At 36.5% G+C, this 27330-nt stretch overlaps 3 protein-coding genes across 9 annotated transcripts; all 3 read right to left on the bottom strand.

Moving 5' to 3' along the window:
- Window positions 1-887: 887 nt before the first annotated feature.
- On the bottom strand, window positions 888-26551 carry LOC121639598 (butyrophilin subfamily 2 member A2-like). 5 transcript variants are annotated; one of them, XR_006010221.1, is made up of 10 exons: window positions 26357-26551; window positions 26121-26180; window positions 25465-25830; window positions 25092-25373; window positions 24915-25004; window positions 24627-24653; window positions 24074-24097; window positions 23930-23974; window positions 22247-23836; window positions 888-970 (listed from the first exon to the last, which is right to left on the bottom strand). XR_006010221.1 is itself a non-coding variant. In XM_041984910.1 (9 exons), the coding sequence occupies exons 1-9, from the start codon at window positions 26358-26360 to the stop codon at window positions 23184-23186; spliced, it is 1551 nt and encodes a 516-aa protein (XP_041840844.1). In that variant the 5' UTR covers window positions 26361-26551; the 3' UTR covers window positions 20992-23183. The 5 variants fall into 5 exon arrangements, 3 of the variants coding, with proteins under 3 accessions (XP_041840844.1, XP_041840845.1, XP_041840846.1); XR_006010222.1 differs by lacking the exon at window positions 888-970 and adding an exon at window positions 9733-11368 and having other exon boundaries at window positions 22574-23836; XM_041984910.1 differs by lacking the exon at window positions 888-970 and having other exon boundaries at window positions 20992-23836.
- LOC121639599 (butyrophilin subfamily 2 member A2-like) lies at window positions 909-4299 on the bottom strand. 3 transcript variants are annotated; one of them, XM_041984914.1, is made up of 9 exons: window positions 4119-4299; window positions 3874-3933; window positions 3214-3579; window positions 2841-3122; window positions 2665-2754; window positions 2384-2410; window positions 1830-1853; window positions 1673-1717; window positions 909-1579 (listed from the first exon to the last, which is right to left on the bottom strand). In XM_041984914.1, the coding sequence occupies exons 1-9, from the start codon at window positions 4120-4122 to the stop codon at window positions 936-938; spliced, it is 1542 nt and encodes a 513-aa protein (XP_041840848.1). In that variant the 5' UTR covers window positions 4123-4299; the 3' UTR covers window positions 909-935. The 3 variants fall into 3 exon arrangements, with proteins under 3 accessions (XP_041840848.1, XP_041840849.1, XP_041840850.1); XM_041984915.1 differs by having other exon boundaries at window positions 1673-1714; XM_041984916.1 differs by having other exon boundaries at window positions 2665-2748.
- LOC121639600 (butyrophilin subfamily 2 member A2-like) lies at window positions 11292-15702 on the bottom strand. The gene is made up of 9 exons (XM_041984917.1): window positions 15491-15702; window positions 15247-15306; window positions 14591-14953; window positions 14218-14499; window positions 14042-14131; window positions 13754-13780; window positions 13197-13220; window positions 13045-13089; window positions 11292-12949 (listed from the first exon to the last, which is right to left on the bottom strand). Exons 1-9 carry the CDS (start codon window positions 15492-15494, stop codon window positions 12351-12353), a joined length of 1494 nt encoding a protein of 497 aa, XP_041840851.1. The 5' UTR covers window positions 15495-15702; the 3' UTR covers window positions 11292-12350.
- Window positions 26552-27330: the final 779 nt, after the last annotated feature.

Genomic DNA, 27330 nt, shown 5'->3' with positions numbered 1-27330 from the left:
CTGTAGTGTTTCAACCCTGTTGCCCACAGTCCCTTTTTTAAGATGAATAAAACCTGTTTCAAAGGACAGTCTGTCTTGTCACAGCAGAAAATCCCCACTTGTAGTTCATATAACCAGAAACAACAGTGTTGCTGTCAGTTACACCCACTCAATTAAGTGCTATTCTATGTGAACGTGTGTGTGTGCAAATGCAAACACACACACAAAATTCAAGTTATTAGTGCTTCTAAAAGAATTAACTTGTCTTTAAGTAAGATTATTCATTTACTAAGTTTATCTTGTAAATCAATGTTGATTGTTCTTCAAGTAAAAATGTTACAGGTTTAATCTAAGAAGTTATGAGATTTGTCTGAGAATTAAAGAGCCCCCTCCCCGGTCTCAGTATTTTTTTAAATGTTCAAAGAACCAAATGCCTGTTTTACTGCCCTCATCTGTCAGGGCACCAGGATGTGCAACATTAATTCAGTCTCTTTTACCTTTTTGTTTATTGTGACACTTTAGATTTGGCCACATGTAAAGATGCTAAAACACAACTCAAAAAACTCCCGGCAAGAAAATAAATAAAAATATCAAAATAATTGTTAAAAAAGTTATAATTACTTGTTCCTCTAAATTCAACATGGAATGACCTCAACTCATTTCTATGACAGCGTACTAGAAATGGTAAATAGAGTACTTATAGCACCTTTCTAGTCATGTTAACCACTCAACCACACACTTTGAGAGAACAAGCCTGTATTTCCAAGATTAAATGAAACAAATTAGAATGTAAAAAACTGAGTTAAATAGTCAGTTTACAAGAATATATTTACACTTTTCCTTTATTTTACTCCCTTTGGAAAAGGAACTTGATCACTTCTTTTTCCAGATCTGGATCAGTACGACAGGCTGAGCAACTCTTAGGCAGCTTAATACATTGATGCTTAAAGAGTAATTTACTTCTCATCTTCATAAAATATTAGCTTAGATACTGCTGGATCTGACGCTGTAGATTCAGGAACATTGTTCATTCCTGAATCTACAGAATCACCTTCCTCACCAGACTCTCTTGTCCTGTGCAATATTGTAATAGTTGCAGCATCACCTTTCCCAGGGTTGAAAAATGGGAACACTTCTTTTGTGAATTTTACCTTCAAAGATAAAATTAGACTTTTCTCTTCTACATGGTAAAAGGAAAGCTCTCCACTGTCACAATCCAAATACACACCAACTGTTCTTGGTCTTGACTGAACAGACAGAAATATTTCTGGCTTTGTGCTAAGCTGTAAAGTATTAGCAGTGTCAGGAGAAGAAGACAGAAACCAGAAACCATTGGATGTGGTTGGACAGAAATCAGATTCCTGGGGGATTTCAGTGGCAGGGGTAACTCCTATCCACCAGGACTTCTTTGGTTGAACGTTTTCATTTTCCAAAGAAACTTCCCAATAGTGTTTCCCACCAGAGAAGCCCGGTGTTCCTCTGATTGCTGTGAGACAGGTAACACTCTGTCCATCTGGAAACGTATCAACCCTGGCATCTCTCAGTATAGTTTCTTTGACTTTGAGGTATTTATTATTTGTGTTCTCAAATTTAATATTTTCTGTTGAATGTTGAAAACTGGATTAGACAAAAGTATAAAATCAGAACCGATAAAAGATAAATAAATGTTATAATAAACTTATTCAATCATTACCGTAATGCTTGGAAGCTGTTTCTAGAGTGGATGGCTGCACCACTTCTGTAGGGAAGCAATAAGATAGCATTACTGTTAAAACCATATATATAGCTTTATTTATTCATTTTTGTTAGATTTTGCTTTTTTTTATAAAGAACAACAGGTTCAATCTTACCTTCCAGTAAAAGTGCTACATTTTCTAATCAAAAAAAAGAAAGATAATTTACTGTTTGTTAGATTATATATCATCAGGTCTACAAATTTGACTGTAAAACATTATAAAAGCTTTTAAAGGACATTAAACAGTACGTAAAACTGTTTATGTTATGGAAGCAAGGTGGTGTTAACACTATTAGAAGTTCTTCATTGATAAATAATGAGCTGGAGATGTTGTGATTTAGTAGAAAAAAACAGCAAAGTTAAAGTTTTAAGAGAAATTAATAACATGAAATAGAGATCACACAGAAAGATGATAACTAATGCAGAATAAGACACTCAGTGCAGAAGCATCACACAAAAAGAAAAATCCAAGAAACAGTCATTGTAATGAGGATTTACAATAACTTGAGGGACTTACCAGGATGTAAGTGAATTACAATGTTTTTGTACTAAAATGTTGATGTAATAACGTAGAAGAGTAACATATTTAGGTGTCCTTGTTTGATGTGTCCCTTTTAATTCACTAAACTTGTGTCAATCTGACGTCTGTGAATCTGTAGTATTTCTTACCTTCAGTGGGTTCAGCAGATTTCTTCCCTGAAACATAAAAATAATGTTTCAGAGCTGTTTGTTTCACCCAGAACCCATAGAATTAATAGAGTTTTAACTTATTAACTGTGTTGTCTGATCTAACTATTCATTCTTATTTCATTTTCATCAGTTCTTCACATGAATTTCACCCCTAAAACAAACACTGTACAATTTGGTCAGTGCTTATACGTTTAAAATAGCTATAAAAATATAAAATGAAAATGTTGTTATATACTTCTGGCTTTAAATCACACATTTACCTTTCTTTTTATAGAAAACTGCTGCCAGTTCAACCAATAAGATTATGAGGACTATCCCAAAAGCGACCCATCCGACAGGGACTCCTGACTCTAAGCAAAAAACAAGAATTCTTGTATTTTTCTCATAGTTTTAAGTCAGACAGATAAACAAAAATAAGTTAAAGAATAAACTGCACCTTTATCTGGAGGTTTTATTGTGCGTATTCTAGCCTCCTTTGTCACGATGTTAGAGAGACCTACAGAGCAGGAGACCTCAGAGGACCCAGAGACAAGAAGCCAGCTGTGGACTGAGAAATGACCAGAGACGTTGCTGTACACCAAACCATCAGGGATCAGATCTTTTGTCTTGTCGGACCAGCGCAGATCAGGACGTGGATGCCAGCCTTCAGATTCACAGCTCACATTCGCTGTGTTTTCTTCTTTCCACACTGCAGACAGAAGAGGAGGTCCTCCCGTTTCTGTACCAGGAGTCAAAGAAGGGAGATAAACATTTCATACGAAAGGAACATGCTTGCTTTTGTGCATCTATTCCACCTTCATGACACTCACCCATCACACGGAGGCTCATGGTGGAGCTGTCATATCCGTGGAGGCTTCTGACATAACAGGTGTAATTCCCTTCATCTTTAACTGTGACATTTACCAGCTTCAGACTCACATCACCGGCCTTCAGCCCACCTGACGTTGCTTCCTTTAAGCCAAATGAGACTCTGCCAGCATATGAAGGTTCCTGGGATCCATCGTCAAACATCTTTCCCTTGTAAAGCATAGTTGGGGTATCAGAGTTGCCACGGTACCAGCGTACCTCCAGATCCTCTGCACTTTGTGATGGACTGAGCCAGCAGGGTAATGTGGCTGTAGCACCACGTTGTACTGACACAGGAGACCCAACCACAACTGTTAAGCTATCTGAAACTGAAATATAAATAACAGTTAGGTTAATCTTCTGTTTTTTGTTTTTTTTTCTTCTTGATATTAATCAAGTTAGGACAGGTGGCTTTCAGCAGGTATGTGTCGATATGTCACCACATCTGTTCATTTATTTTACAGCATTATATTTCTAATGCTAAAGTTCTTCATTGATAAATAATGAACTTAAGACGTGGTTGTGGTTTAGTGAAAAAATAAATGACAGCAAAGTTTAAGTTTTGCAGAGAAATTAATAGCACAAAATCAGTAGAAGAGATCTCACAGTAGTGATAAACTTACCAGGAGCAGCTCTGCACATAGAAAGAAGAAGCATCACAAACAAATCAATCATCCGTCCGTCTGTGAAATGAAAGAAAATTATTACTAATGGATAAAGGGTGGACAATGGTTTCTCTACACCCTACAACCTCGCTAAAAGAATGGATTCCGTAGATTATAAATCAAAGCAGCTTTAATAATAATAGCAGAATAAAAAACTGAGTCAACCAGACTAGCATTGAAATACAAATTAAATTGCAGCCTACCCATCGTGCCCTTCAAACTGCAGGCTGATTTTTCCGCCACGCGATGGGAATTGTTTAGTAACTCAGACCCAGAACGACTGATCTGCAGTCAGCCTCGCATTTGTCTGGAGTAATTTAGTCATAAAGGTCGAAAAAACGAAGCAGCGATTAAAGAAAGACCTTTTGTTTGAGAGTTTTTTACTTTCACCTACTATATAAACAACGCGTCACTCCGCGTGCATCGCTGTTCATGCAGAAAATAAAGCAACAGTTGGATTTATCTGCGGAAATCCACCTTTAAGTCATGTAAAAACGAAAGTACGTACTCCTTAAATCCAAAGATAATAAATTAGGGGTGTGTAAGATAATTTCCAGTGCGTGAAATCATACAACCTCAGATGAGCAGTAGCTAAGTAAGTAAGTGTACGTTTTATTTTCTTTTGTTGTTTTTTTGTTGTTTGGTTTTTTGCTATATTTTTATATAGGCCTACATATTTTTTAAAAATGTAAAACTTTCCTCAATAGTTCTTCTCGACTCACTAATGCTTCTACAGTTTTTCAGGCTCTAGTTAATGACGTCTTAAAAGATGTCCTGAACCAATTTGTTGCTACTAGTATGACATCCTTCCCATTCATTGAAGTATGTCAGACAAACACTGGCATCATATAAACTCAGTTTCTTCTTTGGCTACATATTTGAGAGCATGAAGGTTAAAGTTAACCCAGAAAGGGTCAGAATAGTGGCCCGTCCCAACCTCTGAGAAGCAACGGATTCCTGGGTTTTACTAACTTTTACCAGCACTTAAATGCAACTACAGTTGTGTTGCAGCTGTTGTTATTTCTGTAAATATTTTATACCTTAGATCTTTTATTTATTATTTATTTCTATACTGCTCTCTCTGCACTGACACTGGGGATGGCTTAATCTCGTTGTACATGTGTATAATGACAATAAAAGGCATTCTATTCTATTCTATTCTATTCTATCTACACCTGCTTTCCATCATCTGATTAACAGCTGTTTATCTATCTGGTCAACTTCTAATTCTTCGCCAGGTTGATTGCTTCCCTCAAATGGACTCCTCTGGTCCATTTGACTGCTAATAAAGCTGATGTTGTTCTGTTGTTTTCATGTGTGTCCCTATAGATCTAACCTGCTTGCTGCTGCCTCCCTGCGAGCCCCAACCTCTCCATCTGGACCACTGCTCAGCTCCAGTTTGTGTCAAGGCACGCCTGAATTCATCATTTTTTATGTATTTCATAATCAGCATATGGTTTTATTCACAATGTAAATACTTCCTACCCTGTGAAAGTATGTAGTAATGCTATAATAATAATAATAATAATAATATTAAAAGGTTTGGTCATGTTTTGGTGTGCATACTGTACTTGTTAAAGTGTATGACATTTTGCTATGTTTAATTAAGCTGGATTTAAATTTTAAAAATTACATTGTGAAAACAGCGGGATGAAGGAAAGAAAAATGATAAATACAAATTTATTTATCTTTCTTCAAATAAATGACAAAAATACAAGTTGTACCAGTTCAGCATGCACTAAGAGACATTTGTTTACAGAATACATACAGGAACAACAGTATGCACATACAATACAAATAACAGGAATATGGAGCAGAGTAGGAGGGAGCTTTGGGTTTCATTTACCCACTTAAAAGAAGAAAATGGGAGAAAAGAGTAACAGATGTTGTTTTCATTTTAGTACCATTTGTCCACAGACTTAAATTAAAAATAAAAACTCCCAAAGTATTCAAAACCCATTTTGTGGTACTTTCTCCTACAGTACATGTAACCCTATACAGGCTGGAACTTGAGTGACTCAACCAGGTTGTCCAGTCCTTTTTTTAAGATGAAAACAGCTTTACTTTGTCTTGTCACCGCAGACAAACCAAAGATGCATTTCACAAAAAAATAAAAATTAGAAATTAAATGTTGTTGCCATCACCTTCAAGCTCACATTAAGTAAATGATATTAGCTAAATGTTTGTTATATCTGAGGATTTCTAATTTTAGCTATATGATTTTGTGCTGCTTAAAAGTTGGAGGACAAGAAAGCATAAAATCTGAAAGAGAAATTGGTGTCCAAAGTGACAATATCACTTAATTCATAAGTATCAAATCACAAGAAACTAGAAACATGATAACTCTGACTTAAAGTCCACAAATCTTTAAAAGGTCCCATATTTTGCTAAATTCACTTTCTAAAGGTTTTCTAACGCTATGTGTCCTCATACCCTGTGTATGAGGCCCAAATATAAGAAAATTGCTTGCTTGGTCCACAACCGTATGAAAAGCTTGACAGTTTTACTTTTCCATATACGCTTTTATTGAAATTCTCAGTCAAAATAAACAGTAGCAGCACAACAGTAAACAGATAAAAATTCAATAAAAGAAAATACAGAATATGCACACGTGATATAATAAAAACACTGAAGTTGTGGCAAAATATCTTCAAGTAATGTAGTGAGAGAATTCCACATCTTTGATGGCAATGTCAACACTGAAACAATATAATGTGCAATTGTGCTAAAAGCAGTGCAAAATATGTGCAAATTTCTCAACAAGAGGACAATGAGAGCAGATCCAGAAGTCTTCTTTAGCTGTTGCATGCTGTGGACCTCCATGATGACCCAGGGCTTCAGTGGAGAGTCAGTCAGGTGCTGGGAGTGCAGGACCTGTAGACACACACTGGCAGACAGACAACCGTTTACAACAGTGTTCAACCCTTTGTGTGCTTAAGAGGCAACGGAAAGTCAAAATACTTCAAAAAGGCCTTTGCCACGCTTTATTATTCATGTTTAAGCCATGGTAAATGGTCTGTATATATATATAGCCTTTACTGTACCTGGAACGATACCCAAAGCGCTTCACATCATACAGCACATTCATCCATTCACACACACATTCACACACTGATGGCGGAAGCTGCCATGCAAGGCGCTCAACCACGACCCATCAGGAGCAATTAGGGGTTCGGTATCTTGCCCAAGGACATCTTGACATGAACTCGACTTGGCCGAGGATCGAACCAGCAACTCTCAGGTTACAAGACGACCGCTCTACCTTGCTGAGCCACGCCACCCCCAAGCCATGTACAAAACAAAACAAAGAAAATTCACATTTTGCTGCACAAAAATTATATAAAAAAAAACTTCCAGCTGTCTGACTGTACACATACATCATCGTCATCATGTGTCTTATCCTCTGTGATCAGCTGATCATCTTCTCCAGCCTCTCTGGTCTGTAGCTGACCACTTTCCTCTCCAGCATCAGGTGTTCTCTTCATGGTCTGTAGATCTCTGGTGTCTGCATCCTGGTGGACTCCATCTCTGCTGCTTGTAGTGTCTCTTTCCTCAGCTGATCCCGTCTTCTTCGTTTTCTAGAGCATGCAGTGTTTGTGGGTGTAACTGATGTGTGTCCTAGAAGCAGGGATGGTGCACAATCTGAGCCAGCCTCCATCATTTCATAAGCTGGTTGACCTGCAATCACATATTTGGTGTTATTAAAGAACTAGTTAACATTGGATGCTTCCTATACATTTCACAATCTGAACCACTTAATCCAACCAGTTAACCATCCCATCAGACCTCACAGATAACTCTTGGTATTTACCTTTATCTTTAAAATCATTCACTCTGTGACATTTTATTATAAAGATGATTAAATAAAATAAACACTGATCAAAAACAAACATATGAACCCGTTTCTATTTCCCTCCCTCTTTGCCTTTAGTTTACAAGTGAAGTTAGCCAATGTGAATATAGCGACTTTAAAAAGTCAAATAACGTATATTCATTAACATTACTTACACAATAAAAATAACAGCAGCAGAAAAAAACTCTCCGACTTGCCTTTATGAAAATGTTGAGAGCAAACACGCATGAAGGGAGATGGTGTTGAAAATGATGTCCTTCCTTCACCGCTGCAACCCAGGCCGTCCAACGCCTCAGTTACATCCTCAACCTGCTGTCCAAAGCCTCTTTTAAAAGTGGGAAACTGAAAAGAATCTAACGTTGTGGCCTACTTTTCTACCTTTTTTTATCGTGTGATACCAACTTGGCGATCGACGTCAGCTGACACAGACCGATTCTAAAATGTTTATCCATTCAGCAACTACCAGAGCCAGCATCATCCACCATCAGCCAGCTGCCAGCACCCTCTGCCACCCTAGACATGGTAAAAAAAAAAACCATCCTATTGCATTGTACATGCATCTTGTTGAGTGTCACTATATTAAAATTCAAAATATTTTATTATAGTTGCAGTGTGTTAAGCATCTGTCTCCACCCTCCCTGTTTTTTCTATGAAATAGGAAAACGGCCGACACTCTTCTGACTGCTGTGCAGGACAAGCTGTTAGAATATACACTTCAACATCCTGAAGTCTTTCAGGAACAGGCACAAAGGAGGCAGAAAAATCAGCGGCATGATGGGCAGAGCTGAAGCCAGCAGAGATCTGTGATGGAGGGTCTCTGGGTGTAATGGTCAGCATGGTAGGAAAAGCCAAAGTGATATGCAGAATCATTTACACACATGTAAATAGTTATTTTTGCACTGCTGTATTCACTATAAAAATAAACAACTTTGTAAAGAGTCAGAAGTACTCAGTTTGTGTCTGTTAGATGTGATTTGGCCACATCTATAAAATATTAGCTAATAAAAATATTAAGCAGTTATTAACCAATATATAATATTAAATAATCCATCTTTGCTCGCTACGTTTCAAGTCTTATCCTGGGCTTTGCATTGCATTACAGTTTATCAACTTTTTAATATGCACCACATCACAGGATTAAGTTTGCCATTTTTAACGAAGATCTGGCATCAAATACTTGTGGACACTTATAAAAGTACACACCTGTAAACATCTCACCACCCCTTTCTACATTTTAATCTTCATATGCTGCTAATTCTGTGTGAGTATGTCCTCATTATTCTTCTAAACCATAAATCAGTCACCACCAACCCTTCAGTGATGGATGACTCCTTCACCTTTGCTACTGATGATTCCATAAAAAGCACACAAAGCTTAAAGCAGGTGATGAGATCTTTATTTTGCACATAACAAAAAAAAAAAAAAAAAAAAAAGAATAAATGATGCATTTTCTATGGAACATTTTCTCTTTAAATGTGTACATCATGTATACATGTATGTTCTGTCTGTCCAATGTCTAGAACATGATGTGTATTATGAAAAGGTGTGTTGTGGTTTGTTGGAAGGCAGGAGGTAAATCATCAAGGCTGCACAAACTCTAGCTCCTTCAGTATCTGCAGCATGTGGTTGTGTCCATCCTCTCCAGTGCAGCTTCAGGCAGCCACAGATGTATTGAAATGTCTCCCTGGACATACAGAAATTCTCTGTCCACTGCTCATCTGTAAAACTGGGGACAACCTTTTCCACCATCATCAGCTTTGCTCCGGTCCAGCCGGATGGTGAGGAGTGTTGTTCATTGTTGTTGGTAGTGGATACTGCATATATATATATATATATATATATATATATATATATATATATACACTTACTTATTAAAGTGTATGACATTTTGCTGTGTTTTATTAAGCTGAATTGTAAAATAAATTTTACATTGTAAAAACAGAAGAAAAAAGAAATGACAAAACAGATTTATGTATTTTTATTAAAATGACAAAATACAAGTCAAAGCACACATTTGTTTACAAATTACACAAACTGCTAAATGCACATCCAATACAAATAAAAAATAGAATATATAACAGAGTAGGACTGAGTACCATCTATCCACAGTCTTAAAAAGCTGATAAATATTCAAAAATCTTTGTGTTTTCCTGCTCCTCTAAGTTACACCAAGGGTATAAATTACCATGATGAGGTTACTCCTATTCAGATTGATGCTGTAGTGTTTTTTCATAAGTACACAGTCTGCCTTGTCAGAGCAGAAAACCACAGATGTAGTTCATATAACCAGAAACAACAGTGTTGCTGTTAGTTAAGCCCACTCAATTAAGTGCTATTCGTTGTCATGGCCTCTACATTCACATTACATTAATGAAATTAGCAGAATTTGTTTCACACAGTTTTTTTAATCTAACAATGTGGTACTGAGTAATTTAAAGGACAGGAAAATAAAATCCAAAAAGCGACAATGGTACCAATGTACAAGAAACCTTTAAAGGCAGCATACAATACACATAAATGCAATTTACCTCTGGAATTATTAAAGTATTTTTCATTTCATTAAAATAATCAGTGCATATACAAAACCACTAAACATGCTAGGATACATCAACTCAATTTAAAACAGTTTAGCTAGGGTGGGGTTACAAATTCCACCTGCAAGTATCTTTAATAAAATGTTCTGCTTGTTAAATTGCGCGATAACAGTGGGATAAACCTGTTTCCTACTGTTCCATCTTGGGTTTTTCAACACACCAGAGAGGCTGTTTCCACCTGCTTCCACCTTTCCTGTTTTTGTGCTAAGCTAACTAGCTGTTGGCTTGTTAAACAAAACACAACTCAAAAAACTCCCGGCAAGAAAATAAATAAAAATATCAAAATAATTGTAAAAAAAGTTATAATTACTTGTTCCTCTAAATTCAACATGGAATAACCTCAACTCATTTCTATGACAGCGTACTAGAAATGGTAAATAGAGTACTTATAGCACCTTTCTAGTCATGTTAACCACTCAACCACACACTTTGAGAGAACAAGCCTGTATTTCCAAGAGTAAATGAAACAAACTAGAATGTAAAAAACTGAGTTAAATAGTCAGTATACAAGAATATATTTACACTTTTCCTCCCCCCCCCCTTTTGGAAAAGGAACTTGATCACTTCTTTATCCAGATCTGGATCAGTACAACAGGCTGAGCAACTCTTAGGCAGCTTAATACATTGATGCTTAAAGTAATTTACTTCTCATCTTCATAAAATATTAGCTTAGATACTGCAGCGTTATTGGGATGTGAATGTGTGTGCGTCCAAATGCAAACACACACAAAATTCAAGTTATTAATGTTTCTAAAACAATTTACTTATCTTTGAGTAAGATTTTTCATTTACTAATCTGTTTATCTTGTAAATCAGTGTTTTTTTCAAGAAATACATTTAAAAGTTTAATCTAAGAAGTTATGAGATTTGTCTGAGAATTAAAGAGCCCCCTCCCCTGTCTCAGCATTTTTTTTTTTTTTTTAAGTTACAAAGAACCAAATGCCTGTTTTACTGCCCTCATCTGTCAGGGCACCAGGATCTGCAACATTAATTCAGTCTCTTTTACCTTTCTGTTTATTGTGACACATATTTAAATGTAAAGAACCTGTAGACACACACATATTTAAAGCATCTGAGCAGACAGCAAAACAACTTTGCAGCTGTTGTAGCTGTTTTCTTGTCCACAAGGGGGAACAACTAATGGTCCAACAGCCTGACACACATGCTTTCTGATATCTGTCTGAAATTCCCTGGCTTAAAATAAACTACATTAAAATCCATATGAAATAGCTACCAAAACAAAATGTTTTCTGTGTTTTACTAGTAAAAATAGTTTAATCAGATGTGCTAAAATTCAATAAATTATGTAATTGGTTGAAAAAGTATACATCCTGAAATGGTATGACATGAATATTTTGTTTGTCTATAACTCGACAACCAGTGGGAAATAGATCATGTGTCAGTTTTACTTCATGGGGACTTTAAAGTATATAAACACTATTATAACTTTATGGATTTCCTTAAAAGGTTTTAAAAATCAAAATAGAATACAACAGCCTGATACATATGTTTTCTGCTATCTGTCTGAAATTTCCTGGTTTAAAATAAACTACATTAAAATCCATATGACATAGCTCCCAAAATTTTTTTCTGTGTTTTGCTTGTAAAAATAGTTTAATCAGATCTGCTAAAATTCAGCAAATCATGTTACTGGTTGTAAAAAACATACATCCTGAAATGGTATGACATGAATATTTTGTTTGTCTATAACTCGACAACCAGTGGAAAATAGATCATGTGTCAGATTTTACTTCATGGGGACTTTAAAATATAATAATACTATTATAACTTTATGGGTTTCCTTAATAATCAAAATCAAAATAGAATACAAATGAAAAGAAAAATTACACTTGGCTTAGTTAGATGAGTACATCACTGACCTGCAGCATAGCAGTTGTTACTGCTGCTGCAGGTTCACAATGAGGGTATATTAATTATGAATCTGCAGCATCAGCAGACTCAGAAGAAGTCTGTTTTCCTGCTGGATCTCATGCTGTAGATTCAGGAACATCGTTCATTACTGAATCTACAGCATTGCCTTCCTCACCAGACTCGCTTGTCCTGTGCAATATTATTATAGGTGCAGCATCACCTTTCCCAGGGTTGAAAAATGGGAACACATCTTTTGTGAATTTTACTTTCAAAGATAAAATTAGACTTTTCTCTTCTACATGGTAAAAGGAAAGCTCTCCATTGTCACAATCCAAATACACACCAACTGTTCTTGGTCTTGACTGAACAGACAGAAATATTTCTGGCTTTGTGCTAAGCTGTAAAGTATTAGCAGTGTCAGGAGAAGAAGACAGAAACCAGAAACCATTGGATGTGTTTGGACAGAAATCAGATTCCTGAGAGATTTCAGTGGCAGTGGTAACTCCTATCCACCAGGACTTCTTTGGTTCAACTTTTTCATTTCCCAAAGAAACTTCCCAATAGTGTTTCCCGCCTGAGAAGCCCGGTGTTCCTCTGATTGCTGTGAGACAGGTAACACTCTGTCCATCTAGAAACGTTTCAACCGGGGCGTCTCTCAGTATAGTGTCTTTGACTTTGAGGTATTTATTATTTGTGTTCTCGAATTTAATATTTTCTGTTGAACATTGAAAATTGGATTAGACAAAAGTATAAAAATCAGGACAGAAAAAAGATAAATAAATGTTATAATAAACTTATTAAAATCATTACCGTAATGCTTGGAAGCTGTTTCTACAGCTGATGGCTGCACCACTTCTGTAGGGAAGCAATAACATAGTATTAGTGTTAAAACCATATATATAGCTTTATTTATTCATTTTTGTTAGATTTTGCTTTTTTATAAAGAACAGGTTCAATCTTACCTTCTGGTAAAAGTGCTACATTTTCTAAGCAAAAAAAAGAAAAAAAATACAATTTACTGTTTGTTAGATTATATATCATCTGGTCTACAAATTTGACTGTAAAACATAATAAAAGCTTTGAAAGGACATTAAACAGTACATAAAACTGTTTGTTATGGAGGCAAGGTGGTGTTAACACTACTAGAAGTTCTTCATTGATGAATAATGAGCTGGAGATGTTGTGATTTAGTAGAAAAAAAACAGCAAAGTTTAAGTTTTAAGAGAAATTAATAACATGAAATAGAGATCACACAGAAAGATGATAACTAATGCAGAATAAGACACTCAGTGCAGAAGCATCACACAAAAAGAAAATCCAAGAAACAGTCATTGTAATGAGGATTTACAATAACTTGAGGGACTTACCAGGATGTAAGTGAATTACAATGTTTTTGTACTAAAATGTTGATGTAATAATGTAGAAGAGTAACATATTTAGGTGTCCTTGTTTGATGTTTCCCTTTTAATTCACTAAACTTGTGTCAGTCTGACGTCTGTGAATCTGTAGTATTTCTTACCTTCAGTGGGTTCAGCAGATTTCTTCCCTGAAACATAAAAATAATGTTTCAGAGCTGTTTGTTTCACCCAGCACCCATAGCATTAATAGAGTTTTAACTTATTAACTGTGTTGTCTGATGTAACTATTCATTCTTATTTCATTTTCATCAGTTCTTCACATGAATTTCACCCCTAAAACATAAAAGAAACAATATATAATTTGGTCAGTGCTTATATGTTTAAAATAGCTATAAAAATATAAAATGAAAATGTTGTTATATACTTCTGGCTTTATATCACACATTTACCTTTCTTTTTATAGTAAAATGCTGCCAGTCCAACCAGTAAGATTATGAGGAATATCCCAAAAGCAACCCATCCGACACAGACTCCTGACTCTAAGCAAAAAACAAGAATTCTTGTATTTTTCTCATAGTTTTAAGTCAGACAGATAAACAAAAATAAGTTAAAGAATAAACTGCACCTTTATCTGGAGGTTTTATTGTGCGTATTCTAGCCTCCTTTGTCACGATGTTAGAGAGACCTACAGAGCAGGAGACCTCAGAGGACCCAGAGACAAGAAGCCAGCTGTGGACTGAGAAATGACCAGAGACGTTGCTGTACACCAAACCAACAGGTTCCAGATCTGTTGTCTTGTCGGACCAGCGCAGATCAGGACGTGGATACCAGCCTTCAGATTCACAGCTCATATTCGCCGTGTTTTCTTCTTTCCACACTGCAGACAGAAGAGGAGGTCCTCCCGTTTCTGTACCAGGAGTCAAAGAAGGGAGATAAACATTTCATACTAAAGGAACATGCTTGGTTTTGTGCATCTATTCCATCTTCATGACACTCACCCATCACACGGAGGCTCATGGTGGAGCTGTCATATCCGTGGAGGCTGCTGACATAACAGGTGTAATTCCCTTCATCTTTAACTGTGACATTTACCAGCTTCAGACTCACATCACCGGCCTTCAGCCCACCTGACGTTGCTTCCTTTAAGCCAAATGAGACTCTGCCAGCGTAATATTCCTGGGATCCAACGTCAAACATTTTTTCCTTGTAAATTATAATAGGAGTATCATAGTTGCCACGGTACCAGCGTACCTCCAGATCCTCTGCACTTTGTGATGGACTGAGCCAGCAGGGTAATGTGGCTGTAGCACCACGTTGTACTGACACAGGAGACCCAACCAAAACTTTAAAGCTCTCTGAAACTGCAACATAAATAACAGTTAGGTTAATCTTCTGTTTTTTGTTTTTTTTCTTCTTGATATTAATCAAGTTAGGACAGGTGGCTTTCAGCGGGTATGTGTCGATATGTCACCACATCTGTTCATTTATTCTACAGCATTATATTTCTAATGCTAAAGTTCTTCATTGATAAATAATGAACTTAAGACGTGGTTGTGGTTTAGTGAAAAAATAAATCACAGCAAAGTTTAAGTTTTGCAGAGAAATTAATAGCACAAAATAAGTTGAAGAGATCGCACAGTAGTGATAAACTTACCAGGAGCAGCTCTGCACATAGAAAGAAGAAGCATCACAAACAAATCAATCATCCGTCCGTCTGTAAAATGAAAGAAAATTATTACTAATGGCTAAAGGGTGGACAATGGTTTCCACACAGTACAACCTCGCTAAAAGAAGAGATTCGGTAGGTTATAAATCAAAGCAGCTTTAATAATAATAGTAGACTAAAAAAACTGAGTCAACCAGACTAGCATTTAAATACAAATTAAATTGTGGCCTACCCATCGTGCCCTTCAAACTGCAGGCTGATTTTTCCGCCACGCGATGGAAATTATTTAGTAACTCAGACCCAGAACGACTGATCTGCAGTCAGCCTCGCATTTTTCTGGAGTAATTTAGTCATAAAGGTCGAATAAAACGACGCAGCAATTAAAAGAAAGGTTTTTGTCTGAGAAAGTTTTTTACTTTCCCTTTTGAGATAGCCCATCATGTGTTCAACGCGTGGCTCACTGCGCGTGCGTCGCTGCTCATGCAGAAAATTAAGAAACAGTTGGATTTATCTGCTGAAATCCATCTTTAAGTCACGTAAAAACGAAAGTACGTACTCACTAAATCCAAAGATAATAAATTAAGGGTGTGTAAAATAATTTCCAGTGCGTGAAATCATCTAAGTAAGTAAGTAAATAAGTGTATGGCTGGTTTATTTTCTTTTGTTTTTTTGTTGTTTGTTTTGTTTGTTTGCTATATTTTTTATATACATATTTTTTTAAAAATGTAAAACTTTCCTCAACATTATGAATATCTAATAGTTCCTCTTGACTCACTAATGCTTCTACAGTTTTTCAGGCTCTAGTTAATGACGTCTTAAAAGATGTCCTGAGCCAATTTGTTGCTACTAGTATGACATCCTTCCCATTCATTGAAGTATGTCAGACAAACACTGGCATCATATAAACTCAGTTTCTTTCTTTGGCTACATATTTGAGAGCATGAAGGTTAAAGTTAACCCAGAAAAGGTCAGAATAGTGGCCCGTCCCAACCTCTGAGAAGCAACTGATTCCTGGGTTTTGCCAACTTTTATCAGCATTTACAGTCGTGCTGCAGCTGTTGTTATCTACACCTGCTTTCCATCATCTGATTAACTGCTGTTTATCTATCTGGTCAACTTCTAATTCTTCGCCAGGTTGATTGTTTCCCTCATTATAACTCCTCTGGTCCATTTGACTGCTAATAAAGCTGATGTTGTTCTGTTGTTTTCATGTGTGTCCCTATTGATCTAACCTGCTTGCTGCTGCCTCCCTGCGAGCCCCAACCTCTCCATCTGGACCACTGCTCCAGTTTGTGTCAAGGCACGCCTACTTTAATTTATTGAATATCATCATTTTTAATGTATTTCATAATCAACATATGGTTTTATTCACAATGTAAATACTTCCTAACCTATGGAAGTATGTAGTAATGCTATAATAATAATAATAATAATAATAATAATAATAATAATAATAATAATAATAATATTAAAAGGTTTGGTCATATTTTGGTGTACATACTGTACTTGTTAAAGTCTATGACATTTTGCTATGTTTAATTAAACTGGATTTAAATAAAAAAAAATTACATTGTGAAAACAGTGGGATGAAGGAAAGAAAAATGATAAATACAAATTTATTTATCTTTATTCAAATAAATGACAAAAATACAAGTTGTACCAGTTCAGCATGCACTAGGAGACATTTGTTTACAGAATACATACAGGAACAACAGTATGCACATACAATACAAATAACAGGAATATGGAGCAGAGTAGGAGGGAGCTTTGGGTTTCATTTACCCACTTAAAAGAAGAAAATGAGAGAAAAGAGTAACAGATGTCGTTTTCATTTTAGTACCATTTGTCCACAGACCTAAATTAAAAATAAAAACTCCCAAAGTATTCAAAACCCATTTTGTGGTACTTCCTGCTACAGTACATGTAACCCTATACAGGTTGGTACTTGAGTGACTCAACCAGGTTGTCCAGTCCTTTTTTTAAGATGAAAACAGTTTTACTTTGTCTTGTCACCGCAGACAAACCAAAGGTGCATTTCACAAAAAAATAAAAATTAGAAATTAAATGTTGTTGCCATCACCTTCAAGCTCACATTAAGTAAATGATATTAGCTAAATGTTTGTTATATCTGAGGATTTCTAATTTTAGCTATATGATTTTGTGCTGCTGAAAAGTTGGAGAACAAGAAGCAGAAAATCTGAAAGAGAAATTGGTGTCCAAAGTGACAATATCACTTCATTCATAATGTTCAAAGCACAAGAAACTAGAAACATGATAACTCTGACTTAAAGTCCACAAATCTTTAAAAGGTCCCATGTTTTGCTAAATTCACTTTCTAAAGGTTTTCTAACGCTATGTGTCCTCATACCCTGTGTATGAGGCCCAAATATAAGAAAATTCTGTCTCCCTCTTTCACTTGCTTGGTCCACAACCGGATGAAAAGCTTGACAGTTTTACTTTTCCATATACGTTTTTATTGAAATTCTCAGTCAGAATAAACAGTAGCAGCACAACAGTAAACAGCTAAAAATTTCAATAAAAGAAAATACAGAATATGCACACGTGATATAATAAAAACACTGAAGTTGTGGCAAAATATCTTCAAGTAATGTAGTGAGAGAATTCCACATCTTTGATGGCAATGTCAACACTGAAACAATATAACGTGCAATTGTGCTAAAAGCAGTGCAAAATATGTGCAAATTTCTCAACAAGAGGACAATGAGAGCAGATCCAGAAGTCTTCTTTAGCTGTTGCATGCTGTGGACCTCCATGATGACCCAGGGCTTCAGTGGAGAGTCAGTCAGGTGCTGGGAGTGCAGGACCTGTAGACACACACTGGCAGACAGACAACCGTTTACAACAGTGTTCAACCCTTTGTGTGCTTAAGAGGCAACGGAAAGTCAAAATACTTCAAAAAGGCCTTTGCCACGCTTTATTATTCATGTTTAAGCCATGGTAAATGGTCTGTATATATATATAGCCTTTACTGTACCTGGAACGATACCCAAAGCGCTTCACATCATACAGCACATTCATCCATTCACACACACATTCACACACTGATGGCGGAAGCTGCCATGCAAGGCGCTCAACCACGACCCATCAGGAGCAATTAGGGGTTCGGTATCTTGCCCAAGGACATCTTGACATGAACTCGACTTGGCCGAGGATCGAACCAGCAACTCTCATGTTACAAGACGACTGCTCTACCTTGCTGAGCCACGCCACCCTCAAGCCATGTACAAAACAAAACAAAAAAAATTTACATTTTTGCTGCACAAATAATATATTAAAAAAAACTTCCAGCTGTCTGACTGTACACATACATCATCGTCATCATGTGTCTTATCGTCTGTGATCAGCTGATCATCTTCTCCAGCCTCTCTGGTCTGTAGCTGACCACTTTCCTCTCCAGCATCAGGTGTTCTCTTCATGGTCTGTAGCTCTCTGGTGTCTGCATCCTGGTGGACTCCATCTCTGCTGCTTGTAGTGTCTCTTTCCTCACCTGATCCCGTCTTCTTCGTCTTCTAGAGCATGCAGTGTTTGTGGGTGTAACTGATGTGTGTCCTAGAAGCAGGGATGGTGCACAGTCTGAGCCAGCCTCCATCATTTTGTAAGCTGAAGACCTGCAATCACATATTTGGTGTTATTAAAGAACTAGTTAACATTGGATGCTTCCATTACATTTCACAATCACCACCTAATCCAACCAGTTAACCATCCCATCAGACCTCACAGATAACTCTTGGTATTTACCTTTATCTTTAAAATCATTCACTCTGTGACGTTTTAATATAAAGATGATTAAATAAAATAAACACTGATCAAACACAAACAGATGAACCCGTTTCTATTTCCCTCCCTCTTTGTCTTTAGTTTACAAGTGAAGTTAGCCAATGTGAATATAGCAACTTTAAAAAGCCAAATAAAGTATATTTATTAACATTACTTACACAATAAAAACAACAGCAACAACAAAAAACTCTCCTACTTGCCTTTATGAAAATGTTGAGAGCAAACACGCATGAAGGGAGATGGTGTTGAAAATGATGTCCTTCCTTCACCGCTGCAACCCAGGCCGTCCAACGCCTCAGTTACATCCTCAACCTGCTGTCCAAAGCCTCTTTTAAAAGTGGGAAACTGAAAAGAATCTAACATTGTGGCCTACTTTTCTACCTTTTTTATCGTGTGATACCAACATGGCGATCGACGTCAGCTGACACAGACCGATTCTAAAATGTTTATCCATTCAGCAACTGCCAGAGCCAGCATCATCCACCATCAGCCAGCTGCCAGCACCCTCTGCCACCCTAGACATGGTAAAAAAAAAAAACCATCCTATTGCATTGTACATGCATCTTGTTGAGTGTCACTATATTAAAATTCAAAATATTTTATTATATTTGCTGTGTGCATCTGTCTCCACCCTCCCTGTTTTTTCTATGAAATAGGAAAACGGCCGACACTCTTCTGACTGCTGTGCAGGACAAGCTGTTAGAATATACACTTCAACATCCTGAAGTCTTTCAGGAACAGGCACAAAGGAGGCAGAAAAACCAGCGGCATGATGGGCAGAGCTGAAGCCAGCAGAGATCTGTGATGGAGGGTCTCTGGGTGTAATGGTCAGCATGGTAGGAAAAGCCAAAGTGATATACAGAATCATTTACACACATGTAAATAGTTTTTTTTTGCACTGCTGTATTCACTATAAAAATAAATAACTTTGTAAAGAGTCAGAAGTATTCAGTTTGTGTCCGTTAGATGTGATTTGGCCACATCTATAAAATATTAGCTAATAAAAATATTAAACAGTTATTAACCAATATATAATATTAAATAATCCATCTTTGCTCGCTACGTTTCAAGTCTTATCCTGGGTTTTGCACTGCATTACAGTTTATCAGCTTTTTAATATGCACCACATCACAGGATTAAGTTTGCCGTTTTTAACGAAGATCTGGCATCAAATACTTGTGGACACTTATAAAAGTACACACCTGTAAACATCTCACCACCACTTTCTACATTATAATCTTCATATGCTGCTAATTCTGTGTGAGTATGTCCTCATTATTCTTCTAAACCATAAATCAGTCACCACCAACCCTTCAGTGATGGATGACTCCTTCACCTTTGCTACTGATGATTCCATAAAAAACACACAAAGCTTAAAGCAGGTGACGAGATCTTTTTTTTGAACATTAAAAAAAAGAAGAATAAATGATGCATTTTCTATGGAACATTTTCTCTTTAAATGTGTACATCATGTATACATGTATGTTCTGTCTGTCCAATGTCTAGAACATGATGTGTCTTATGAAAAGGTGTGTTGTGGTTTGTTGGAAGGCAGGAGGTAAATCATCAAGGCTGCACAAACTCTAGCTCCTTCAGTATCTGCAGCATGTGGTTGTGTCCATCCTCTCCAGTGCAGCTTCAGGCAGCCACAGATGTATTGAAATGTCTCCCTGGACATACAGAAATTCTCTATCCACTGCTCATCTGTAAAACTGGGAACAACCTTTTCCACCATCATCAGCTTTGCTCCGGTCCAGCCGGACGGTGAGGAGTGTTGTTCATTGTTGTTGGTAGTGGATACTGCATATATATATATATATATATATATATATATACTTACTTATTAAAGTGTATGACATTTTGCTGTGTTTTATTAAGCTGAATTGTAAAATAAATTTTACATTGTAAAAACAGAAGAAAAAAGAAATGACAAAACAGATTTATGTATTTTTATTAAAATGACAAAATACAAGTCAAAGCACACATTTGTTTACAAATTACACAAACTGCTAAATGCACATCCAATACAAATAAAAAAATAGAATATATAACAGAGTAGGACTGAGTACCATCTATCCACAGTCTTAAAAAGCTGATAAATATTCAAAAATCTTTGTGTTTTCCTGCTCCTCTAAGTTACACCAAGGGTATAAATTACCATGATGAGGTTACTCCTATTCAGATTGATGCTGTAGTGTTTTTTCATAAGTACACAGTCTGCCTTGTCAGAGCAGAAAACCACAGATGTAGTTCATATAACCAGAAACAACAGTGTTGCTGTTAGTTAAGCCCACTCAATTAAGTGCTATTCGTTGTCATGGCCTCTACATTCACATTACATTAATGAAATTAGCAGAATTTGTTTCACACAGTTTTTTTAATCTAACAATGTGGTACTGAGTAATTTAAAGGACAGGAAAATAAAATCCAAAAAGCGACAATGGTACCAATGTACAAGAAACCTTTAAAGGCAGCATACAATACACATAAATGCAATTTACCTCTGGAATTAATAAAGTATTTTTCATTTCATTAAAATAATCAGTGCATATACAAAACCACTAAACATGCTAGGATACATCAACTCAATTTAAAACAGTTTAGCTAGGGTGGGGTTACAAATTCCACCTGCAATTATCTTTAATAAAATGTTCTGCTTGTTAAATTGCGCTATAACAGTGGGATAAACCTGTTTCCTACTGTTCCATCTTGGGTTTTTCAACACACCAGAGAGGCTGTTTCCACCTGCTTCCACCTTTCCTGTTTTTGTGCTAAGCTAACTAGCTGTTGGCTTGTGAAACAAAACACAACTCAAAAAACTCCCGGCAAGAAAATAAATAAAAATATCAAAATAATTGTTAAAAAAGTTATAATTACTTGTTCCTCTAAATTCAACATGAAATGACCTCAACTCATTTCTATGACAGCGTACTAGAAATGGTAAATAGAGTACTTATAGCACCTTTCTAGTCATGCTGACCACTCAACCACACACTTTGAGAGAACAAGCCTGTATTTCCAAGATTAAATGAAACAAACGAGAATGTAAAAAACTGAGTTAAGGAACTTGATCACTTCTTTATCCAGATCTGGATCAGTACGACAGGCTGAGCAACTCGTAGGCAGCTTAACACATTAATGCTAAAATAGTAATTTACTTCTCATCTGCATAAAATATTAGCTTAGATACTGCGCCGTTATTGGGATGTGAATGTGTGTGCGTCCAAATGCAAACACACACAAAATTCAAGTTATTAATGTTTCTAAAAAAAATTAACTTATCTTTGAGTAAGATTTTTCATTTACTAATCTGTTTATCTTGTAAATCAGTGTTTTCTTTTTTCAAGAAATACATTTAAAAGTTTAATCTAAGAAGTTATGAGATTTGTCTGAGAATTAAAGAGCCCCCTCCCCTGTCTCAGTATTTTTTTTTTAAGTACAAAGAACCAAATGCCTGTTTTACTGCCCTCATCTGTCAGGGCACCAGGATCTGCAACATTAATTCAGTCTCTTTTACCTTTCTGTTTATCGTGACACTTTAGATTTGGCCACATGTAAAGATGCTAAAAGACGCTGTAAACACACACATATTTAAAGCATCTGAGTAGACAGCAAAACAACAACTATGCAGCTGTTGTAGCTGTTTTCTTGTCCACAAAGGGGAACAACAAATCGTCCAACAGCCTGATACATGTTTTCTGCTATCTGTCTGAAATTCCCTGGTTTAAAATAAACTACATTAAAATCCATATGAAATAGCTACCAAAGAAATGTTTTCTATGTTTTACTAGTAAAAATAGTTTAACTAGATCTGCTATAATTCAATAAATCTTGTAATTAGTTGCAAAAACCATACATCCTGAAATGGTATGTCATGCATATTTTTTGTTTGTCTATAACTCGACAACCAGTGGGAAATAGATCATGTGTCAGATTTTACTTCATGGGGACTTTAAAATATATTAATATTATTATAACTTTATGGGTTTCCTTAAAAATCCAAATCAAAATAGAATACAAATAATGAGAAATGATGATTACACTTGGCTTAGTTAGATTAGTACATCACTGACCTGCAGCATAGCAGTTGTTACTGCTGCTGCAGGTTCACAATGAGGGTATATTAATTATGAATCTGCAGCATCAGCAGACTCAGAAGAAGTCTGTTTTCCTGCTGGATCTGATGCTGTAGATTCAGGAGCATTGTTCATTACTGAATCTACAACATCATGTTCCTCACCAGACTCGCTTGTCCTGTGCAATATTGTAATAGTTGCAACATCGCCTTTCCCAGGGTTGAAAAGTGGGAACACATCTTTTGTGAATTTATCCTTCAAAGATAAAATTAGATTTTTATCTTCTACATGGTAAAAGGAAAGTTCTCCACTGTCACAATCCAAATACACACCAACTGTTCTTGGTCTTGACTGAACAGACAGAAATATTTCTGGCTTTGTGCTAAACTGTAAAGTATTAGCAGTGTTAGGAGAAGAAGACAGAAACCAGAAACCATTGGATGTGTTTGGACAGAAATCAGATTCCTGAGGGATTTCAGTGGCAGTGGTAACTCCTATCCACCAGGACTTCTTTGGTTCAATGTTTTCATTTCCCAAAGAAACTTCCCAATAGTGTTTCCCTCCAGAGAATCCCGGTGTTCCTCTGATTGCTGTGAGACAGGTAACACTCTGTCCATCTGGAAACGTTTCAACCGGGGCGTCTCTCAGTATAGTGTCTTTGACTTTGAGGTATTTATTATTTGTGTTCTCGAGTTTAATATTTTCTGTTGAACATTGAAAACTGGATTAGACAAAAGTATAAAATCAGGACCGAAAAAAGATAAATAAATGTTATAATAAACTTATTAAATCATTACCGTAATGCTTGGAAGCTGTTTCTAGAGCGGATGGCTGCACCACTTCTGTAGGGAAGCAATAAGATTAGTCTTAAAACCATAGCTTTATTAATTCATTTTTGTTAGATTTTGCCTTTTTATAAAGAACAACAGGTTCAATCTTACCTTCTGGTAAAAGTGCTACATTTTCTAAGCAAAAAGAAAGAAAGATAATTTACTGTTTGTTAGATTATTTATCATCAGGTCTACAAATTTGACTGTAAAACATTATAAAAGCTTTTAAAGGACATTAAACAGTACATAAAACTGTTTGTTATGGAAGCAAGGTGGTGTTAACACTATTAGAAGTTCTTCATTGATGAATAATGAGCTGGAGATGTTGTGATTTAGTAGAAAAAAACATCAAAGTTTAAGTTTTAAGAGAAATTAATAACATGAAATAGAGATCACACAGAAAGATGATAACTAATGCAGAATAAGACACTCAGTGCAGAAGCATCACACAAAAAGAAAAATCCAAGAAACAGTCATTGTAATGAGGATTTACAATAACTTGAGGGACTTACCAGGATGTAAGTGAATTACAATGTTTTTGTACTAAAATGTTGATGTAATAACGTAGAAGAGTAACATATTTAGGTGTCCTTGTTTGATGTTTCCCTTTTAATTCATTAAACTTGTGTCAATCTGACGTCTGTGAATCTGTAATATTTCTTACCTTCAGTGGGTTCAGCAGATTTCTTCCCTGAAACATAAAAATAATGTTTCAGAGCTGTTTGTTTCACCCAGAACCCATAGCATTAATAGAGTTTTAACTTATTAACTGTGTTGTCTGATCTAACTATTCATTCTTATTTCATTTTCATCAGTTCTTCACATGAATTTCACCCCTAAAACATAAAACATTATATATAATTTGGTCAGTGCTTATATGTTTAAAATAGCTATAAAAATATAAAATGAAAATATTGTTATCTATATTTCTGGCTTTATATCACACATTTACCTTTCATTTTATAGAAAAATGCTGCCAGTCCAACCAATAAGATTATGAGGACTATCCCAAAAGCGACCCATCCGACAGGGACTCCTGACATTTAGCAAAAAGACAAGAATTCTTGTATTTTTCTCATAGTTTTAAGTCAGACAGATAAACAAAAATAAGTTAAAGAATAAACTGCACCTTTATCTGGAGGTTTTATTGTGCGTATTCTAGCCTCCTTTGTCACGATGTTAGAGAGACCTACAGAGCAGGAGACCTCAGAGGACCCAGAGACAAGAAGCCAGCTGTGGACTGAGAAATGACCAGAGACGTTGCTGTACACCAAACCAACAGGTTTCAGATCTTTTGTCTTGTCAGACCAGCGCAGATCAGGACGTGGATACCAGCCTTCAGATTCACAGCTCACATTCGCCGTGTTTTCTTCTTTCCACACTGCAGACAGAAGAGGAGGTCCTCCTGTTTCTGTACCAGGAGTCAAAGAAGGGAGATAAACATTTCATACGAAAGGAACATGCTTGGTTTTGTGCATCTATTCCACCTTCATGACACTCACCCATCACACGGAGGCTCATGGTGGAGCTGTCATATCCGTGGAGGCTGCTGACATAACAGGTGTAATCCCCTTCATCTTTAACTGTGACATTTACCAGCTTCAGACTCACATCACCGGCCTTCAGCCCACCTGACGTTGCTTCCTTTAAGTCAAATGAGACTCTGCCAGCATATGAAGGTTCCTGGGATCCATCATCAAACATTTTTCCCTTGTAACTTATAATAGGAGTATCATAGTTGCCACGATACCAGCGTACCTCCAGATTCTCTGCACTTTGTGATGGACTGAGCCAGCAGGGTAATGTGGCTGTAGCACCACGTTGTACTGACACAGGAGACCCAACCAAAACTGTAAAGCTCTCTGAAACTGAAATATAAATAACAGGTTAATCTTCTGTTTATTTATTTATTTATTTTTTTATAATAATCAAGTTAGGACAGGTGGCTTTCAGCAGGTATGTGTCGATATATCACCACATCTGTTCATTTATTTTACAGCATTATATTTCTAATGCTAAAGTTCTTCATTGATAAATAATGAACTTAAGACGTGGGTGTGGTTTAGTGAAAAAATAAATCACAGCTAAGTTTAAGTTTTGCAGAGAAATTAATAGCACAAAATAAGTTGAAGAGATCGCACAGTAGTGATAAACTTACCAGGAGCAGCTCTGCACATAGAAAGAAGAAGCATCACAAACAAATCAATCATCCGTCCGTCTGTGAAATGAAAGAAAATTATTACTAATGGCTAAAGGGTGGACAATGGTTTCTACACCCTACAACGTCGATAAAAAAAGGGAGGTTATGAATCAAAACAGCTTTAATAATAATAGCAGAATAAAAAACGGAGTCAACCAGACTAACATTGAAATACAAATTAAATTGCAGCCTACCCATCGTGCCCTTCAAACTGCAGGCTGATTTTTCCGCCACGCGATGGGAATTATTTAGTAACTCAGACCCAGAACGACTGATCTGCAGTCAGCCTCGCATTTGTCTGGAGTATTTTTATTTTATAAAAGTCGCAAAAACGAAGCAGCGATTAAAAGAAATGCCTTTGTCTGAGAGTTTTTTACTTTCACTTTTGAGTAGGGGCGTTACGCTGGAGCTGATTTGCTCGATCCGTGTCGAGCATGTGACACGGAAGTGTTAAGTCACGTGATAGACCTAACGTGGCCTCGTTACGTCATCAGCGGGTATCGAGCATCACGCGGGACCTTCAATGGGACCGGTCTTGTCAACCTGAGAGATTCCAAACGCTGAGGAGATCGCGGGTTTTTGAGAGAAGATTCTGATAGCGATTGTACGACATTACATTTTGACAACAAAATTAGGGGAAGCATCACATCAGCATTAGCTTATATTGGATCACACTTAGCTTTTAGAGATTTTGGGAAACAAACGTCTGCTCGAGACGCCGTTTCCAGGGTTACTGCTGAAGGAGCTCGGAGTATGAGAGAAGGACGGATCGGGTGCCTTCAACATCACATGTAAGCTTTATTTCCTTCTCCTTATATAAATGTTTTTAATAGCCTTGCAAAAAGCAGTTTTTAAAATTAATCAAACTACAACCAGAAGCATCCGAGGAAACGTCTCGGTCTGCAGCTGCAGAGGAAAACTACAACCTGCAGGACCATATACAGCCGAGCTGGTTACTGATCATCATCAGCAGATAGTTTTAATCATTTTAAAGTGGGTTAATTACAAATTTGTTCTTGGTTTTTTTCAGGTGCAACCTCTCCAAAGCTGGAGAGGTAGTGTGCTAGAAGAGGAGCAGACTGAAGCCTGACATTATTGAGAAAATACGTCTTTAAAGAAAAATGTTTGACAAATCACAAAGTTGCCAAAGCATTTTTCTCATAATACA

This window comes from Melanotaenia boesemani, chromosome 5, assembly GCF_017639745.1.
Source record: "Melanotaenia boesemani isolate fMelBoe1 chromosome 5, fMelBoe1.pri, whole genome shotgun sequence".
In the NCBI taxonomy this organism is placed as follows: Eukaryota; Metazoa; Chordata; class Actinopteri; order Atheriniformes; family Melanotaeniidae; genus Melanotaenia; species Melanotaenia boesemani.
Note: the sequence above shows the minus strand (reverse complement) of the source record. Positions and strands in the feature narration are given on the sequence as shown.

Coding starts and splice junctions, on each gene's coding strand:
- LOC121639599 (XM_041984914.1), bottom strand. Junction 1,854..2,383: donor ATCTGCTGAACCCACTGAAG/GTAAGAAATACT, acceptor TTTTTTGATTAG/AAAATGTAGCACTTTTACTG. Junction 1,580..1,672: donor AACAGCTTCCAAGCATTACG/GTAATGATTGAA, acceptor AACATTCAACAG/AAAATATTAAATTTGAGAAC.
- LOC121639600 (XM_041984917.1), bottom strand. Junction 14,500..14,590: donor CATGAGCCTCCGTGTGATGG/GTGAGTGTCATG, acceptor CTCCTGGTACAG/AAACGGGAGGACCTCCTCTT. Junction 13,090..13,196: donor TGTAGCACTTTTACCAGAAG/GTAAGATTGAAC, acceptor GCTTCCCTACAG/AAGTGGTGCAGCCATCAGCT.
- LOC121639598 (XM_041984910.1), bottom strand. Junction 25,005..25,091: donor AATAAAACCTCCAGATAAAG/GTGCAGTTTATT, acceptor CTTTTTGCTAAA/TGTCAGGAGTCCCTGTCGGA. Junction 24,654..24,914: donor ATTTTTCTATAAAATGAAAG/GTAAATGTGTGA, acceptor TTTATGTTTCAG/GGAAGAAATCTGCTGAACCC.